Raw genomic sequence first — 20,784 nt, forward strand, 5'->3', positions numbered from 1 at the left:
CACGCGTGTGCGAATCATGTTCATGCCAGATATTGTTCCAGGTTGGCCCATGTTGTATTGGGTAGTCAACTCTTCAACAATGCTGCACCTGTTCGCCTGTACGAGTCGTTGGACCCGGCACTCACCTCTAACATCAACCTTTTGCAGTTTTGCCGTTGGGTCGTTGTTTGACCATTTTGACACCAGTCCTGGTACGCTTTAACAATGGCAGCTCTCGAACGCCCCACCAGTTCAGCCGTTTGGAAAATTGAGGCACCAGCTCGTCGAGCACCCACAACCTGTCCTTTATCAAAGTCTGATAAATCCTTCCCTTTACCCATCACGCTCGTAATTTTACTACCTACTGAACCACCGACACCTTACCTATGCTACATAGGTCGACCTGACATACCTCACATGGTCAAAGGGTCACATTAGCATTACTAGAGGCATTTGATGCAAGAAAGCAAGCTTATGCAGCATCAGCCAAAGGGAAAAAAAAAAAAAAAAAAAAAAACAACCACTACTCCCATTTCACCCCTCCATTCGTTCGAAATACCTGTCCAGCTGAGCCTTAAATTTGTTTAGGCTATCAACCTCCACGACAAGGGATGGAAGTCTGTTCCACCAACCAACCACCCGCTGGCTAAAGGCAAATTTCCGCACGTCTATCCTACATCTGTCTTTCCTCAATTTGAATTTATGCCCTCTCAGGTGATTATTCTGAGCTAGAGGAAGAATCCCATCAGCATTGAGCATGCTTAAACCATTCAAGGCTTTATACACCTATCAGATCACCTCGCTTGGTGCCTAGTCTCCAGACACTGTAATTTGCAAAACTTAAGCCTTTCTTCGTAAGAGCACCCCTTTGTTCCATTCACTAATCTTGTTGCCCTTCTCTGTACTCGTTCCAGCAGCTCTACATCCTTCTTGAAATGAGGCCTCCAGACCTGTATACAGTACTCTAGGTGTGGCCTGACCATTGCCTTATACAAGAGAATAATCACCTCCTTATCCCTGCTGGAAAAATTCCTGTATATCATTTACAATACTCCATGAGCTACTCTTGCAGCCTGTCTGCACTGCTCAGAGAACTTCATATCTGCCTGCACAACCACCCCCAAGTCCCTTTCATTCTCTACCACTGTCAGTGTAGTACCACAGAGTTGATACGTTGCTCTGGGGTTGCTGTTTCCCATGTGTAGTACTTTACATTTGTCAATGTTAAACTTCATTTGCCACCTCACAGCCTATCTGCTCAACCTTTCCAGATCCTGTTGCAGCAGCATAGTGTCAGTAGTGTCCTTGACAACCCTGCCAACCTTTGTATCGTCTACAAACTTGGACATTAAGCTTGATATACCATCATCAATATCATTTATAAATACAGAAAACAATAATGAACCCAACACTGAGCCCTGAGGGACTCCACTAATAACATTAGTTCACGATGAGCAGTGTCCATTGATTACCACTCTCTGTCTTCTCCCCCTCAACCACCCCTTTATCTATAGCAGCAATTTGCCTCCATTGTCACACTGCTCCAATTTGTGTAGCAGTCTTCCATGTGCAACAGTATCAAAAGCCTTTCTAAGATCCAAGTATATAATATCAAAGCTATTCCCTGCATCCAGTTCTTTTGTAACTGCATCATAGTATCCAATCAAATTGGTCAGGCAAGACTTCCCCTTAACAAAACCATGCTGTGTCCGAGCTATAACTGAAGTCTTGTCTAAATGATCCTGCAGTGCTTCTTTAACCAGTGCCTCCATTAATTTTCCTGGAACAGAAGTTAAGCTCACAGGTCTATAATTACTTGTGTCAGCCTTTGATCCTCCTTTGTGAATTGGGGTCACATTTGCACATTTCCAGTCTATGGGTACCTCCCCTGAGTCCAAGGAAGCTCTCATAATTATGGCTAAGGGTTTGCTTACTTCCTTTGCTGCCTCCTTTAATATAACTGGATAGATCCCATCCACCCCGGGTGCCTTTCTTGTGCTAATGCTCCTAAAAACCAAACAAACAACAACAACATTACTGCACCAATCGATCTTGCTGGGTACAGTTTCTTCACACATACACAACAGGGTTGACAGAGTCCATCTGAGACTACACAAGAAATATGTCCTCTCCGCATATGGGCCAAATTATGTTAAGGCTACTCATAACAGTAAACTTCTTGGTAGCATTTGGTTCAAACATTTGACAATAAACCTTGGGACCTTGTTTACCTTTTAACTATAGACAAGATCCACCCATCTAATATCTACATTTCAAAATTATGATGATACTGAAACCATAACTTCTACTAGTACTATTAGAACCATTCTAAATACTGATTATCCTGAAAATGATAATTCTGTTCATATTAAAATCAGATCTTTAAGTGATTCTTACTCTTCCTCTGCTGATTTTTATTTATTCTCACAAATTTGAAGTAGTCTTTGGTGTCTCTAGAATTAAATATAAGAATTATAAAAGTGATTCTTAGTTAACTCTTATAAGAGTTAGTGTTGACTCTTATCAAAACTGCCTTCATCAAAAAGTTTCATTAATTGCATTCTTTACTCAAACTCTGAACAAATACCTCTGATTGGTTTCCCTGTTATCTGTAAATCTTCCCTCCTCAAGCTTATTCCAGAACCTTTTGCCTCCTCTTCTGTTAAAGCATACCACCCTATTGCACTTATGTCCCATTTGGGGAGGTGTCTTGAATGCCATGTTGCTAACAAGATTACATCTTTTTCAGAATAAATCTCTATTTTTTCTGACCAGTTTGGTTCTTGCACTGGTCGTGGTACTAAAGAGGCACTTGATTTGCTGTATCACACTCAGGTTAGTGATTTAAAATTTTCTCTAGCCATCTATGTGGATATCCCGCTGTTTGGTACTAATGGTACCAAACAGCGTGAAATAGTAATGACTATAAGTCCTTGCTTTAAATAATACAGTATGTGCAAAGATTATTGCACAGTATCTATCCCCAGCTTGATATCTTTGTCATTCCTCATTTAGCCAATTGTTTGATTTTACTTTATTAAATCCTTTGTGATTATTTCAATGAATATTCAGTAATTGTTTCTAATGCTGTTATTCTTAATCTATGAAAATGATTTTCTCTCTCTCAATTTTAATTGACATCTAGATTATATCGTGGACAAAATTAGGAAATACACCTTTATACTCATTCGTATTTCTAGTCTAGTCAGTCTTGGGGTCTTAACACCAAAACCCTTCATTTGACTTCATTTATTTCTTCCAATTTTGGAAGAAATAAATTTCTTGTATTTATGGTGCTAGCATAACAAAAAGCTGACCTAATATAGTTAGGGAGGGATGCTCTGTGATTGTTTTCCATGAAGATTAATTACTATAATTAATGACTACTCTTATACCACATGAAATTAATAATAGTTTATTAAGCTTATAGCCACTATACATTTCAGGCATCTTACTGATACTCATCATCAGATTGCGCTGTTAGGGGTAGAAAAATAAAGGGTTACAATTTGTATTCCAATAATTATTAATTGTGAATTTTGAGTTTAAAATTCTTTAGACTTAGTCTAACCTGAAATATTTTAGACTTTATATGTATAAAATTCCCAACACTGCTTTAACAGTACATCCGGCGAGTTAAGTTCATTTATAAAAGTTCACACTCCTCATTGACATAACCAGCTGACGTTTCACGAAAGTCTTATGTTAAGACTCTTGGTACTTGACCCATATTACAGTTTAATTATGTATGACAACCTGAGAAAAGAGTAGTGCATTATTTCCCCTTAGGGCATTTTTAAATTCATTTTGCTTCACTTTAAATTCAATGTCTTCAAACCACATGGACGTGAATACAGTGAAAAGCATAAGCATCTAACTAAAACATAATGAAAACAATGGTACTATAAGTCCTTGCTAGAAATAATACAGTATGTGCAAAGCTTATTGCAAGGTATATATCCCAACTCTACAAGTCCTTAATGGTTGCCTTCCTCTTGACCTTCATCTTATGTACCATGGACTCAATTTCTTTAATCAGCATGATTTCTGTAACCTATGAAACTAAGATATAGAAAGAAAGGATTTATCTATCATGATATAGTCAGACATTAAGTTTTTCTCCTTACAGTGTAAGTAAGTAGGACCCGTATTGTCCTGTCAATGATTTATTAAATGTTTGCTGGTAGAGATAAGGAGGTTATAATTCCACTGTAAAAGGCTATTGTGAGACTTGCATTTCAAATACTATATTAGAACACATAGACTGCACCTAAAAAAAAAAGTTTCTTAAAGATCCAAAGATGAACAATACCTACTGGGATTGGCAAAAGAGTACCTATATGAGGAAAGAATTTAAATGTATGCTATAGAGCGTGATAACTAGATATACTTTATAGGGAATATGGTTGTTTTACTAAATGATATTTATACTGGTGGCTATAAATTCATATTGTCGGCCTTCTGAAAAAACACCTTTCCTGAAAGGTGTTTTTTCAGAAGGCCGAACAAATGGAAGTCTGAAGGCACTATGTCTGGGCTGTGGGGGGGGGGGATATGACAGAGTTTCCCAACAATTACGGTGCAACCACTTACGAGTGGTGTGAGCAATGTGTGGTGTTGTGTTGTCATGCAACAAAATCACACCATTTGTCATGAGTCCTAGTCGTTTGCATTGAATGTTGGCTTTCAGTTTTTCCAACATTGCACAGTAAAGCTGGGCAGTGATTGTTTCTCCCTTCGGCAAGAAATCGACTCAACAGAATGCCTTGGTGATCACAGAACACTGTATCTGTGACTTTTCGGACACTGGGAACAGTTTTGCACGCAGGAGATTGTGAATGTGTCCAGGTCACAGAGTCTTGTTTGCTCTCCGGGGTAAAGTGATGAACCCACTTTCGTTAGCTGTGACTATGCGAGCAAAAAAATCCTCTCCTTCGGCACTGTATCACAACAGGTTCTCCAGACACATCCCCATGCATTTTGCTTTGTCCTCTGACAATTGTCGGGGCACCCAGTGGCAGCACACCTTTGGAAAGCCGAGGACATTGTTAACAATTTCGTGAATGGTTGACTTACTATTTATTCAATTTCACCCAGTTTCACTCGCCTGTTTTCAAGAACAATGCCCTTAATGGCGAAATATTGTCTTCTATCTTGCTCGATGAGGACCTGCCTGCCTGATGTCAATCTTCAATGTCAACATGGCCCACTTTAAATTCATTGCACCAAAAACACACAGCCTTTTTTTGTCATCACCTTTTTGCCATATACAGCAACCAGTTCATGGTGAATATCACTTAGTGAAGACCTTTTGCTTGCAAAAAGTGAATAACTTCATGAACACCTGTTTTGGACCACACTCACACAGTCAGTAGCCGCCATTTTGCAACTAGAATCTGCTGTGAGGTGACAGTATCGCAATACTGCACTGGTGGTATTTTTGAACGTTATTAACAAGTCTATATATATATATATATATATATATATATATATATATATATATATAAAGGGCGCCTCCGTAGCCAGGTGGGAAGGAGCAGCAGTGCATAGCACACGCTTCTTGATTAGACCGGGGTTCGAGCCTGTCACCACCAAATACGGAGGATGCAGAAAGGTCAGGGAATGACCACCGCATATTCCCGGAGCAATAAAGGAACTACCTAGTGGTTCCTTTATCTGCAAATTCTTAATGCATGAATAATCACTGCTGATAATCAGATCAAGAGTATTACTCCCTCTTGTTGCCCCTCGAACACGTTGCTGTAGAACAGAGGCGGCCACTTTAATGGTGCCTCCATAGCCAGGTGGGAAGGAGAAGCAGTGCATAGCACACGCTTCTTGATTAGACAGGGGTTCGAGCCCGTCACCACCAAATACGGAGGATGCAGAAAGGTCAGGGAATGACCACCGCATATTCCCGGAGCAATATGGCCTTAGTTGCTAATTCTCCTAAAAAAAACCAAATAACAATAAATAAGCAGGGGTCAAGGTTTGGCATCCACACCAAATGGGGGAGCAATGCTGCTCCTCTGTGTTACCAGGCAGAACTAGGTAGAAGATGACTCACCAAATGGTGCAATACCACCACTTTGCTTATTGGCTTGAAGTGGTGGAACCCATGTTTAGTTTCCTGAGCAAAGCTCTGGCAATTCCCCCCCCCCCCCCCCGCCTCCACATCTTTTCCATTGTGAAGTGCAATTAACGTCTTTTGAGGTTATTATGGACATCATGGCAAGCTCCAGTCTTTCTGATATTTCAAGGGTATTTCGCTAAAACAGTATTCACAGGCCAGCCACTAGATAGTCCACATGACTGAACCTATTGGTAACTCTTTAGAAAGCTCCCGGATCAGCTAGTGTGTAATCTTGCTTGCTCTTCTATGCCAGGTAGAGACTGGGAGTGGAATCAGAGTAGTGTGTATGGAGGGGGGGGGGGTCACTGTTAAGGCCATGTTATGTTTGTTATTTGGTTTTTAGGAGCATTAGCAACTAAGGCCATATTGCTCCGGGATATGCGGTGGGCATTGCCTAACCTTTCTGCCTCATCCATGTTATGTCAAGGAGCTGAGTATATTCTTGTCATGTGTATACCATATCCAAAAAATTCATTATTTCATACACCATGCTCTCCTTACCTTTTCTTAGTACTTAATACATCATGAATAGTCAGATTAATAGAACAAACTTATCTGCAAAAAGATCTAAAACTTCCCAAACACCTTGTTCATTTCACAAATATACATAGTCTGTGATGTCCATTTCCACTTAGTCAGCCAAACCCGACATACTTTTTCTGACAAAATCCTAATTAATCACTGCATGATTCCTTTTGCTTCAAAAGTGGTACTTGTGCATATGTCTGCTCTGATATTCCTTGTCATAGACTCAATTATATAGAACCTTCTATTTTCACTCTTCTCTGGCTTAAAATCTCTCTATCCCAATCTGTCAGATTCATCTGTTGCGGCGCCTCTGTAGCCAGGTGAGCAGGAGTAGCAGTGCGTAGCACACGCTTATTGATTAGACCGGGGTTTGAGCCCGTGACCCCCAAAATACGGAGGATGCGGAAAGGTCGGGGAATGACCACCGCATATCCCCGGAGCAATATGGCCTTGGTTGCTAATGCTCCTAAAAACCAAATAACAAACAAACAAACATACATCTGTTGCCTCTATCATTCTCCCAAATCCACTAACAAACTTGAAAAACTTCAACTTCCTTTCTTTGAAACTTTACTTTCTCTTTCCTAACAGTAAAGTAATATTCCTTGGTATTTTAATGTTCACAACACCAGCTGACTTCCATTTACTAGTCATGCCGACCCAGCTGGTCAAAGTGCTGAGACTTTTGCAATTACTAATGACTTTGCACAGGCTGTTTATTTACCTAACTAATATTTTTGATCTTTTTTCTTATAACAACCATTCCAATTACGTGGTCAAGGTGAGTGGTATTCTAAGTATCTCAGATCATAACTTGATGATGATCTCTTCTCCAGTGGAGCCTTTTTCTTGTGGCCATTCTCAAACTTGTGTTGTTTGGTATTACAAGAATGCAAAATGGAATAATCTGCGAGATTTATTATTTTTATTGGTCAGATTACTATTTCAAATCTTCTGATGTCAGTGTCTGTGAGATTGTGTCGGCGAAATTATTCTTGTAGGAATGAAATACTTTATTCCATACTCCACCTTAAAATCTCACCCTTTATCTAAACCTTGGTTTTCCAATAAATGTGCTAAGGATGTTCAAGATAAGAATGTTGCATATGGCTTGTATCCAAAATCTTCAGGGTCATTTTCTGCCTACAGTGAAGCTTGCAACAGTTGTAAAGCATTCTGGTCTTTTCACAAAGCTATTGCCCCCAACCTTTTTCCATCATTATTCCCACTTCTCCAAAACCCAGTTGGTTCTGTTGCCACCTCAGCTAAAGATAAAGCTGACCTACCATTTTACTTTCTACTAATGGTGCATTATAGCCTTAGACGCTAATGCACCATAAAATCTTAAAACAACTAACTTGTATATTGATGATCTTGATAAACCACCTCCCACCATTCCCAGTACACTCCATTCAATGCCTCCTGTGATCTTCTGTCAAAAGGATATCAGAAGAACTTAACAGTTCTTGAGGCCAGGAAAACACCCAGTCCTGATGGTATTTCTCCACATGTTCTCAAAACCTGTGCTCCTGAGCTTACTCCTGTTCTATGTTGCCTTTTTGCACTTTATTCCACAGGTGTTTCCCTTTTGCTTGGAAGTTTGCTCATATCCAGCCAGTTCCTAAAAAGGATGAAAAATTACTCCCATGCAATTGTTGTCCCATTGCACTTACTTTTACTCTTTATAAAGTAATGGAGAAATCAATTAACCACCAACTCTTAAAATGTCTAGAAACTATCCATGTGATCGATGATCACCAGTATGAATTCTATCATTGTTGTTCCATTAGTGCTATTCTGGCTTATGTTACCCCTCTGTGGACAAATTCAGTGGAAAAGTTTGAAACTCAAGCAGTTGCTCTTGACATTTCAAAGTTTTTTTTTTGATCATGTTCGGCATAAAGGTCTCCTAAATAAGCTTCCATCTTTTGGTTTGCCAACTGTTTTGTAATTGGGTACCCAGTTTTCTCTCTGATTGCTCACTGAGAGTCTCCCTCCCTTGTTTAAATTCTCCTGCCCACATGCAGGAATTTTTAACCATGGAATAGGATGAAGCATCCTCCTACAATGTTAGTAACCATATATTCATGAATTGCCTTTAGTGTTAGCCCCTTTTTTCCAAATATTAGATAACTGCACGGTGACTTTTTTTTTTTTCTTTTCTTTTTTTTTTTATCTTGTCCATCTTACCTCATTCACATAACTTTAATTTCAAGACCTGAAACTGCATGAAACTTGTTGTGTTACTATTTAAAATGTTATGGCATGAATGTGGTGGTACTTTTGTTTTGGAGAGAGAGACTTGAAGGTAAATTTATTACTTCACAGTAATAAATATTATACATTTGTGATTAAACTAATTAGTTTATAGATTGTAAAGCTACAGAGTTTTATTAAGTGGTCTATAAAGTTATCTTAGTACTTAATTGTTAAGGAGATAACTGTATTTATTTTTTACTTCTATTAATCATTGAAAAAGATTTCATTTCGGCTAAGGTAAAGAAAGACTACACGAAATGCATGCAAAAGTTCAATGAAATTTACCAGTAAAAGTACTTTGCCATAACAGCATTTGTATTGTTGCTCGCTTGGTAAACAGATGGTGTTATCGTTCTGGAGTAGAAGTTGAATCCCATGGGGGCTTGAAACCCTCCCGAAGTGGAGGGGGGTAACCTGACTGACCTTTTTTCTTTAGAATCACTAATTGAATTAACTAATTTAATCACAAGCAGAGTCATATTAGAAGTTCTGGCGTCATAAAAAATGTTCAACATAGTTTCACTGGTAAACTTTTTCAAAAGTTTGCCGTGCTTCTCGTGTGGGCTTCCTTTACCTTTGCCTTTTTCTTTCTTAATAAACAATTTATCCACTAGTCCAATGATTCTAAAGAAAAAAAGGTCAGGTTACCCCCTCCACTTCGGGAGAGTTTCAATCTCCCATGGGATTCAATTTCTACTCCTGACCGATAACACCCACTGTATGTTTACTGAGCGAGCAACAATACAAATGCCGTTACATCAAAGTACTTTTACCGGTAATTTATTGAACTTTTGCGTGCTTCTCGTGTGGACTTTCATTTCATTTAAGAAAAAGCATCCAAAATGCAATGCACTGTGTACATTATCTAACTTGGTTAGATTTGGTTATGGAAAGTTCATTTATGCATTCACTGATGGAGTCACTAACTAGATACTAGAAAAGCAGTTTGCTGATAGACCTTTGGAGAACCTTAAAGTAAAGTATAACCAGCAACCTTGCATTTTCTTGGTTACACATGAACAGTTTAATAGCAATAACTGTTTATATCCAGTTACACCAGTAAAGAAGTTAATTCTAATATATGTAACTTAATACAAATCTGTTGAACTTCTTTAAACAGTGTGGCTTTAACAGTGCCACTTACAGCTGTCCATGTGCAGAGAAGGAGTTTTCATTTGCTACCACTGAATCTTTCATTTCAAAACTCTGGCCCTTTGTTTTGTTAATTTCAGGGCCATTGGAATGGCCATACAAATTGGAAGGTCTAAGATTGTTGCCATTCCAAACAAACGTGAAATACAGACACATTACAGTCCTCTACGAGCATCTTACACATAATAATTTTGATGCACAGATGTCTCATATGCATTGAGCAATGGACACTCCTATGGAAAATGCAAGCAAACAACAAGCTGTTTCAACTGAAATCTGAACCACAATTTTGGACCTCCAGCATTTCTAAAAATAGAAGAGAAGTCATTCTAGCAAGAACTCAAATAGGGCACACTCATCTATTTCTGCTAACAGGAAATGATTCTCCACAGTGTGCACATTGTTCAGCACTGCTCACAATAAAGCATATACTTATTGAATGTGCCTTTTCAACAGTGCTCAATGCCCTGCATTCAGCTTCCTCTCTGATCTACAAGAACCTCTGTTGGTACTATTGGTACCCACTACTACTACTTCTTTCCCATATCATAGACAACAGTGAGAATGTTTCTGAACTTTTTTCTTTCGTAAAATAAATTCAAATGTATGACTGCGTGTGAATGATTCCTTTGCGGTCCTCATCTGTTACTGTAATTATCCTGAAAGGTGCAGTATGATCAGAGTAGCACTTGTGCTAGGAAACCCTCATAACAACAACAGATGTTTTGTGCAGAACTAATGATCATATTACATGACAACATTACAACATCTATCCTCTATCTAAGATTGTGTGAGAGCAATGCAGTAGTACCAGTATATAAAAATACTTGTGCAAATTGAATAATGTGAGATCACATTACCTATCATTGGTGCAATCATTGCCATCATCTGTCACTTTCTTTATATTTTGAAACTGGAAATCCTCTCTCAAAAGCCAGCCCATCACAGCCTCTTTCATGTTGAGAACTTCCTGCTTTATAGATACAAGGATAGAATGATTGCAGAAGTCATTCTTGCCAGTATGAAGGGTATATACACTTTATGCCAAATCTGCTTATCAAAGTTCTGGTGGGCACTTGAAATTTGATAGTTTAACATTTAAAAAAATAATAAATAAAAAATACCTATTTCACAAACAACTTTAAATTGTGAAAAAATGCATTGAATTTCCTTACCCTCGCCTATGCTAAAACTGGCAAAACATACTTGGATAGGTTCAGAAAACAAACAGTGCATTGGTTTTTTGCATAAACTAAACACCCTTCTTTAACTGCTGAGAATGGCATCAGATATATATAAGTACAACAGGTTATGGTAATATTCTTATAATTTTATAACATGCACAAAAGAAATAATCTTGTGTGTATATGATAATTACACTGAGGGCAAAGCTAACCTAACCTAAAGAGTCTTTGAGAATGAGGATGGTTACTATAGTAGTGATATTACTGATATAAGTGATTTTTGCTGACTGAAAATTGAGTAGTTTTTATTCCCTGCCTTATGGATTACCAAACCCACTATTTTTTTTCCTACGCATCAGTTTTTAAAAAATGGCATTACAATGTTTGTCATAGTGCACCTAATTGACATATCCTGAATTATATTTTCTAGTAATTGAAGTATTGGTGTTTTAGTTTATTTGGAGTTTGTATTATTTCATTGGAAATACAAAAATCCTATGCATTTGGTGGATCTGTGGGTGGCATGAGCCCTGAGATTTCACTCTGGATTGCTACTGTTTTGCATAATTAAGTATTACAGGAGATAACACCAACAATAGAAGTACAATACAATGTCCAAATCTGATTTTTAGCTCTTCATCCTGTTACCTCACAGTGAATATATGCTATTTCGAGCTAAAGCTAAGAACTTTGGTACTTCCAGTGCAGACTGTTTACTCAGTAAGAGTAATCAGTTTTTCAAATTTATTATATTATTACATTGGTGTTGAAGTTGTAGCCACATCATAGAAGACACAACAGTTAACATAAGATGAGGAGAACAATCTGGTATTGGACTTGGATCTACTTATACAAAGCAGTTCAGCATGCCTCTTAGGAAATTCATTCCCTTCTGTTCCAAGGAGTGATCATTCTGTGCTGTCATAAATAGTTTAATCATACCACTGGGTGTTATGTGCAGTCAGAATGTAGATTTTTCATTAATAGCTCAATGATAAGCTTAAAGGAGGGGATTCTGCTATACATGTAGGAACATGTAACCCTCAATTCCAGTTGCCTGTTCCATACAAACAAGTTTAATTCACTATAATCTGAAATTAAAAAATTTGTTAAAAATTTGGCACTTGACCATATATTTTTAAATGCAATTTTAAATGGTTTATTGAAATGCCAAATTGAAAATTATACAAAAAACTTTAAACCATTTCTAACAAAAGCTACATTCAGTTTACTAAATATTACATTCTTGTTAACATTTCAGATCCAACTGTGGATATATCCATTATGAATACAAACTTGAATGGGTAACAAGTCTGCTACAAGACGTTACTCATTCAACATTACCATTTGCTCTTAATACTCTGCTGAATTTCAGAATGTATACAATAGTTTTCTTATAGGGAGTATATTTTTCATTTTGTGCAAAACAAAATTAATGTAATAGATTAAGCTCAATTATATACTCATGAGCCAAAACATTGACCACCCCTGTCTCCATGAGTGGACTCCTTCCACAGTACCTGTCAGTATGAAGCCCATACAATGGAGAAAAGGAAAGTGATCTGACAGAGTTATTTGTAGCACTAGGAAAGTAGGGCCAGCATCTCAGCAACTGCAAGCATTGTTGGCTGTTTGAGGGCCACACTAGTGAAGGTGTGGCAGGAATGGTCTAAAGACATGCCAGGACAGTAGACCCCACTGGGTGATAGTTAAGGTGAATAGTCGTTTGTACATGCTACTGGACAACAGATGGTCATGATCCCTCAGTTAACAGCAGACTAAACCAGAGCACACCATCCAGTGATTGCTTTTGCATCATTGACACCTCTGCTTACAGCGGGCATAGGAGCACTGTTCCTGGACATCGGATGACTGGAAGAGTTGCTTGGTGTGATAAATCAAGGTTCCAGCTCAGTCACCATTGGGGATGAGTGCTTATTTGACAGTGAACAGCTGCAACCAGACTACTTGGTTGGACAAAGGCAGGCCAGCTTTTGGTTTGAAGGATGTTTTAATGGACATCACTGCTTCCTCTCATCCCCATTGAACACATCTTCACTGCCAGACCCTACCTCAGCAATGTTTTAGACTAAGTTTTCCCATACGTCATGACATTGTATCCATATGGTACTGTCCTCTTTCAACCAACAATGCCATATCACAAGGCCCGCATTGTGCAGGTATGGTTCAAGGATCATGCCTTTTTGTCATTTCATTTTGTGTGCTTCCCTGGCTGTTGGATTTCCCCTAATGTCAGTCCCATCAAACATTTGTGTGCTGCAGTGGAACATCCACGATACCCGAGGACACTTTCCACAGTCTCATGGAGTTAGTCACACTGGATGAAAGTGAGCCCAACTTGCTATTGTTTAGTTGCTCATAATGTTTTCCCTCATGAGTGTAGATTCGGAATCATCTAAAAATTGTAAAAGTTCAATTTACATTAAAAAAAAAAAAAAAGTCTGGTGAAAGTAAAAAGTTGTGTATGCCACATTTAATGTCGCTTGAAAAGTAGAAGCAGCTAACAGCATATTAAAGAGGACACAGTCACCCAATTGGTAGATATTATTACCTTGGGATATTTAAAATCCACTGTGATATTATGAATAAAAGTGCTATTAAATTCATTTATGTCCATTACAGTTTTTCATTAACTGTCAGTAAAAGTACAGGCAGTTCTTGCTTTACGAGTTCCCAAGTTTACAATTTTTTATTTTTTATTTTTAGTGTCAAATATCAAAAATATTGAAAATATGAACATTAATTGCAAAAAATGAATGTTAAACATTCATAAATACCGCATTTTAAACCACGCTCATAGCTATACAATACAGTGTACTCTCGCTTTACTATATTAATCCATTCCAGAGACACTGTTGTGAAAATATTGTAATGTGAACCCAGTAACACATTGTTTTTTGTTAATTCATTCCACGACCTCAGATGTTAAAATTTCTGCTATATAACTAAGCTATTTATCTCTCTAAAAGGTCATTTTTATAATGTAAATTGTATTAGTTACCAATTCAAATCATTAAAATGCGCTACCCTTTCATTATTATCATATGTTCTGTTGTAGGAATCAAATTTGAGCACCTTCGTGATATTTTTCTAAAGCACATTTCTGGAGGTCACAACCATAAAACAATAAAAACAGTTTGCACTTTCCAGTGTATTGGACTTTTCTGTTAGTGCAAGCTAATTATAAACAGGTAGTAAACCCCATGTTATTGCATTTGCAAAAATACCTATAGCTGGGATTGTATGGATTTTTATGTTATTATGGTGAAATGTGTTTCCCTGTCCATGAAATCTTCAATCATATAAAAAACAAATTTTCAGAATCTTCTCTTCATTTCTTTTTTTTTTTTTTTATTAAACTTTGTAAACTTTTTTACTCTGCATGTATCGTGTTAGTTGCAATTTGTGCATGCTGTTAATTGCCAAGGTAATAAAAAGTGTAAATTGTTAAACAGTCATAAAGCGGGGATCCATATCATACTGTGCTTGTGATTGTTTCTTCGTGCAGACGAAAGCACCTCACTCACTCACATAACGTAATGCAGTTACCACACTGATGTTACAAAGATTGGTCATGTTTCTCTTCATTTTTGCTGTCTTTTCTTATTTCATAATTATCCCCCTTATTATTGTATAGTATGCCAAAACAAAGTATTACTACGGAGAGTGATGTTAATAAAAACAAACAGTGAAGATTGGAAACAAAATATGATATCATACACAAGCATGCGGCTGGAATGACTGTTAAAGATCTTTGTGCGAAATATTACCTATGATTTTGTAATAACTGTGAGGAAAGTGGAGGAGAAATTGTTGAAGATAAACATAAAAAAGGCACCCGGGGCGGATGGGATCTATCGAGTTATAGTAAAGGAGCCAGGAAAGGAAGTAAACAAACCCTTAGCCATAATTATGAGAGCTTCTTTAGACTCAGGGGAGGTACCCATAGACTGGAGATGTGCAAATGTGACTTCAGTTCAGAAAGCAGGATCAAAGGGTGACACAAGTAATTATAGACCTGTTAGTTTAACTTCTGTTCCAGGAAAATTAATGGAGCCACTAGTTAAAGAAGCAGTGCGGGATCATCTAGACAAGACTTCAGTTATAGCTGGGACACAGCGTGGTTTTGTTAAGGGAAAGTCCTGCCTGACCAATTTGATTGGATACTATGATGCAATCACAAAGGAACTGGATGTAGGGAATAACTTTGATATCATATATTTGGATCTTAGAAAGGCTTTTGATACTGTTGCACATGGAAGACTGCTGAACAAATTGGAGCACTGTGGCATTGGAGGTAAATTGCTGCTATGGATAAAGGGATGGTTGAGTGGGAGAAGACAGAGTGGTAATCAATGGACACTGCTCGCCGTTGACTAATGTTATTAGTCGAGTCCCTCAGAGTTCAGTGTTGTGTCCATTGTTGTTTTCTGTATTTATAAATGATATTGATGATGGTATATCAAGCTTAATGTCCAAGTTTGCAGATGATACAAAGGTTGGCAGGGTTGTTAAGGACAGTACTGACGCTATGCTGCTGCAACATGATCTGGAAAGGTTGGGCAGATGGGCTGAGAGGTGGCAAATGAAGTTTAACATAGACAAATGTAATGTACTACATATGGGAAGCAGTAACCCCAGAGTGACGTATCAACTCTGTGGTAATTCACTGACAGTGGTAGAGAACGAAAAGGACCTGGGGGTAATTGTGCAAGCAGATATGAAGTTTTCTGAGCAGTGCAGACGGTCTGCAAAAGTAGCTCATAATGTCTTGTCAATGATATACAGGAATTTTTCTAGCAGGGATAAGGATGTGATATCCCCTTGTATAAGGCAATGGTCAGGCCACACCTTGAATACTGTATACAGGTCTGGAGGCCTCATTTTAAGAAGGATGTAGGACTGTTGGAACGAGTACAGCGAAGGGCAACAAGATTAGTGAATGGAACAAAGGATTGCTCTTATGAAGAAAGGCTTAAATCTTGCAAATTAGTGTCTGAAGACTAGGCACCTGTGAGGTGATCTGATTGAGGTGTATAAAGCCTTGAATGGTTTGAGCATGCTTAATGCTGATGAGATTCTTCCTCTTGCTCAGAATAATAACCTGAGAGGGCATAAATTCAAATTGAGGAAAGACAGATGTAGGATAGATGTGCAGCAGTTTGCCTTTAGCCAGCAGGTAGTTGGTTGGTGGAACAGACTTCCATCCTTTGTTGTGGAAGTTGATAGCCTAAATAAATTTAAGGCTGAGCTGGACAGGTATTTGGAACGAATAGAGGAGTGAAATGGGAGCTTTTTTTTTTTTTTTTTTGGCTGATGCTGAATAAGCTTGCTTTCTTACATCATATGCCACTACTAATGCTAAGCTCTTCAACTATGTATACAATTTTAAAGGACAAAGAAAAATATTTGAAGGAAGTTAAAAATGCACAATCCATGCAGTCTACATGGTTACGTACTAAAGCAGTTGACAGCATTATTCCTCAAATGGCGAAACTTTTAACTACATGGATAAGTGATCAAACACAATGATTGAATATGCCTGTTACCTACATTACTGTTCGTGCAAAAGCTTTATCCATTTTTTAAATGCTTAAAGACAAAATAGGGGGCAACTGTCAAACTTTCACTGCGAGGAATGGATGGCTTGATTGTTATGGGGAAAAAAAAAAAAAAAGAGCTGGTTAGCATAATGTTAAAGTGCAAGGAGAATCTGCAAGTGCTGATACCAAAGCAGCAAACTTATTTCCTAAAAAATTAGAATTTATAGAAGAGGAGGATTACATGCCATCACAAATTTTTAATGTAGATGAAACTGGGCTCTTTTGGAAGTGCATGCCATCCAGAAGTTACATTGCAGAAGCAGAATCTTCGATGCCTAGTTTTAAAGTTTCAAAAAATTGCGTAACATATTTGCTTGGTAGTAATGCTGCTGGCAACTGCAAATTTGAAATCCTTGCATGTGTATCATTCTGAAAATCCAAGGGCGCTTAAAGAAATTGTGAAAGCTACACTTCCAGTCATATGGAAATCCAATAAGAAAGCTTGAGCTACTGCTTCACTATTCCAAGATTGGTTTTCGCATCACTTTGTGCCTGAAGTAAAACAATATTATGAAGATAAAAATATTCCTTTTTGGGCGATTCTGAATTTAGATAATGCACCTGGCCACCCACCATTTCTGCAGCATCACCATCCTAATGTTAAAATATTTTTTTTTCCACAAAATAAGACTATTGCAGCTTGACACATCTACAACTGATGTCACTGATCTGCTTCAAGCACACAACACACAATGGAGAGCTCACAAGTGAAGACCTCTTTGAAATGTCAAAATGTGAAGATGCTGAGGAAGAAGACGATTTAACAGCTGGAACCCCTGTTCGTTCCTTCAAGCTCAATGGGCTAGACTAATTTTTTCAACACATAAAAAATGCAATTGAGATCTTTGAGTCACAAGATTCAAATTTGGAGTGTACTAGAAAAGTTGCTACAGATTTAAATGCTTATGCATGCTATCGGGAATATAAAGAAAAGAGAAAACTATCTTGAAAACATGCCTCTTGATGCATTTCTGAAGAAGACAACTCCTTCTGCTTCCAACAAACCAAAAACGAGTGCCGAGACAAACCAACAATGAGCGATCAACGAGTGTGCATTTAGTTGATGATTATGAAGAATAAATGTTTTTTTAACATTTATAAGTCATAAATAATTTTTATTATTATAATTTGCTTGATTTTGTATGCAATGTTTTCATATCTTTGGATAAATCAGTGTTTAAGCCTAAACTGATTAGCTGACTAATTTTGTTGTCAAGAACATAAATCCTGTTTTAACATTACGTCTATGGGACGCAAAGCTCGTAAAGCGGGAAATATTTCCGCTTTACGAGCGTGTGCTAGGAACGAATTAACTCGTAAAGTATAACTACCTGTATATTAATCGACATGAGGTTAAATTTTATGTAGGAACTTCCATGTATGCCTTGCCTTTGTAGCTAGTATTGGTGGTTATGATCACGGTTTTACCACACTATACCACATGTAAAGAGCCTGATATTGAATCCCATTCAGATGGTAGGAATATTAAGGGCATTTTTCACTGTCAGATTTTTCTCAGGTAAGAATTGCATGGTTTTTATCTCCAGGAAATTTGGGTTATTCTTCCAGTAAATGAGCAAACTGCCCGAAGGATCTTTGGCAGCAAGGGCCATGATTCTACATTACAGCCTTAGGATTAAACACACATGACAGCAGCCTTATCATAGACTCTTAAAGCTCAGGTTAGGTTTGCCCAAAGAATAGATAACTAAATATTGCTATATTAATTTCTTTATTTTATTTGACACAGGATTCTTGGCACAGTATATTCAAGGTAAACATTTAGAGAGTTGTATCAGATGTGGAATAGCTCTTGCAAAAGAAGTTGTTCATCAGTCCGGATGCACATTTCCAGAAAAGCCATATTTTATAGAATCGCTAACTTTTTTTAAAACTATGTGAATTTCTTTGTTGTTCTCATGTATATTCATAACATCCCATTTTTTTGCCACTTTATAATAATTATCTTAGCTTTGTTGGTTTTACAACAAGAAAAAGAAAATGATGTGCAAAAAAAAAAAAAAAGTCCTGACAGTTAGCCACATTTTGAAACTGGAAGAATATATCTTTAAGTCTAATACCATAGCTTTGTGACAACTTTTTGGTAAAATCATTTTGTAAGTAATGTATTCTTTAGTGTGCGTGCTGATGCACTAACATATATCTCTTTTATGTATATATAAATATTATATGACATTTATAATTTGGATCATCATGTGACTAAGTAGGTAGGTAGCTGTAATTTTCATTTTAAAAATTGTATTCACTTTTGTTGCTAGGGTCCAAATGACTATGCTTGTTCTGTCTTTCTAGGCAGTAGTGAAACAAATAAGTAGGTGATGTCAAATCTAAAAGCATATTTGAAATATGAAAACTTGAAAGATTACAGAAACCAAAGGTATCCACAAAATAAATGCAGTTTTCAAGTCAGTATAAACCACAGCTAGTTGCTGCTATCTGTGAAATAAATATTTCAGGCCTGACTTAGCCGAATGGTCAGGAGCACGAGTGCAGTAGCACATGCTCTTAGAGTGGTCCGGAGTTCAAGCCCATGACTACTAAATATGATTAACATTTGTATTGATTGATTTATTTGTAAACTACTGACTTGGTGGTTGTGCCAGTGTATAAACAAAAAATCTTAGCTTGACATCCTGTAATGTCAATACTGGAATTAGAATCCACAGTTTTAATCTGGCTGTAGTTATTACCCACTTTTGCAACATAGATGATATCAGTCCCGTGACAGAATCCTGATTTTAATTTTGATATTTGATTTTTTAGAATTGTGCTTTTTTTTGTGTAGTAATGCTTATTAATTTCAGTCCTGCAAATTTTTTTAATAACAATGAAATTTTTCAGTGTGTGTTTTTTTTTTTTTTTTTTTTTCCACAAAAAAGTATTCATTGCTTTTACTTTTTACTTTAATGAAATAAAAAATTTGATTATACTTATTTTTTAGAAAAATGTTGGCAACATAAAATAAAAACATAACACAATCTCTACCATTAAGTTTGGCGAGGCATTAATTGCGCAAAACATCAGCATTACTCTAACACAATAAATTAACCCAATGTTTACTAAATAACGCTTTGAAATTAACATATTTCAAGGAAAATATAAATTTATTAATTTTGCTTGTGTTATGTGAAGAATATTGTAAAGATGAAATCATTCGTATCCTCTTTTTCAAGAATCTTGTGACATTTAAATACATGAAAATCCTGCATGGCTAAAATACAAAAATAATTGCAATATTTTGCTTTGTGAGCTGTCGTTATTTTTCTTATGAACAACTTTCTTTGCATATTATTATCTGACTATCACTTGCAAATTGATACCTTCTAAATTCATTAGGAAGAAAAAAATCACTGTGGATCAGTGTATAGTATTCCAGCTGACATCACACATTGCACAAAACTTGTCTTGCAGTGTCAGTCCCCTTCTTCCCCCTTTGTATAATTGTAAAATGTGATTATATGTAGCTTTCTTACCTTCCCTCCTATTGAAGAATCAGTTATTGCTGTGATGCACACTACCTGTCAGTATAAGGTCTTGGATTTTTTTGGTAATGTAAGATACTTTTGTGACACTGTTCTGTAATGTAAATACACTTGGGGTTCGCTGATTTAGTGTTTGTGGCCTTAAATTATTTGGAATTTCTCTTTTCCCTGATAATTCTCGCATAAGTGAGCTATGAATTTTGAGAAGCTTTTGGATAGTGAAAAACAACGCAGTTATGATGAAAAGAAGTGTTTAACTATGTGACGACCTCTACTTGGACAGAAACAATAGAGAAGAGTTAATGATATTGATCTACTCACTCAGGGCCACTCGTTTTCACTAAGCAAAAAAAAATTATAAACAGATAAAGAGGGGAGGGAGGGGGGAAAAGTACATAAAAGACTAAAGACACCATTAGGAA

General features: G+C 37.1%; 1 protein-coding gene across 2 annotated transcripts in view; it reads left to right on the forward strand.

Moving 5' to 3' along the window:
* Window positions 1-19,680, forward strand: part of LOC150081498 (adenosine kinase-like) — a 174,350-nt gene extending 154,670 nt beyond the window's left edge. For both annotated transcript variants that reach the window (XM_090379332.1, XM_090379333.1), the window contains one exon: window positions 18,610-19,680. In XM_090379332.1, coding sequence (XP_090235458.1) covers window positions 18,610-18,761 — 152 coding nt within the window. In that variant the 3' untranslated portion in view covers window positions 18,762-19,680. The remainder of the gene's footprint in view (window positions 1-18,609) is intronic.
* Window positions 19,681-20,784: the final 1,104 nt, after the last annotated feature.

This window comes from Mastigoproctus giganteus, chromosome 8 (genome assembly GCF_048544385.1).
Source record: "Mastigoproctus giganteus isolate SK-2022 chromosome 8, ASM4854438v1, whole genome shotgun sequence".
NCBI lineage: Eukaryota > Metazoa > Arthropoda > Arachnida > Uropygi > Thelyphonidae > Mastigoproctus > Mastigoproctus giganteus.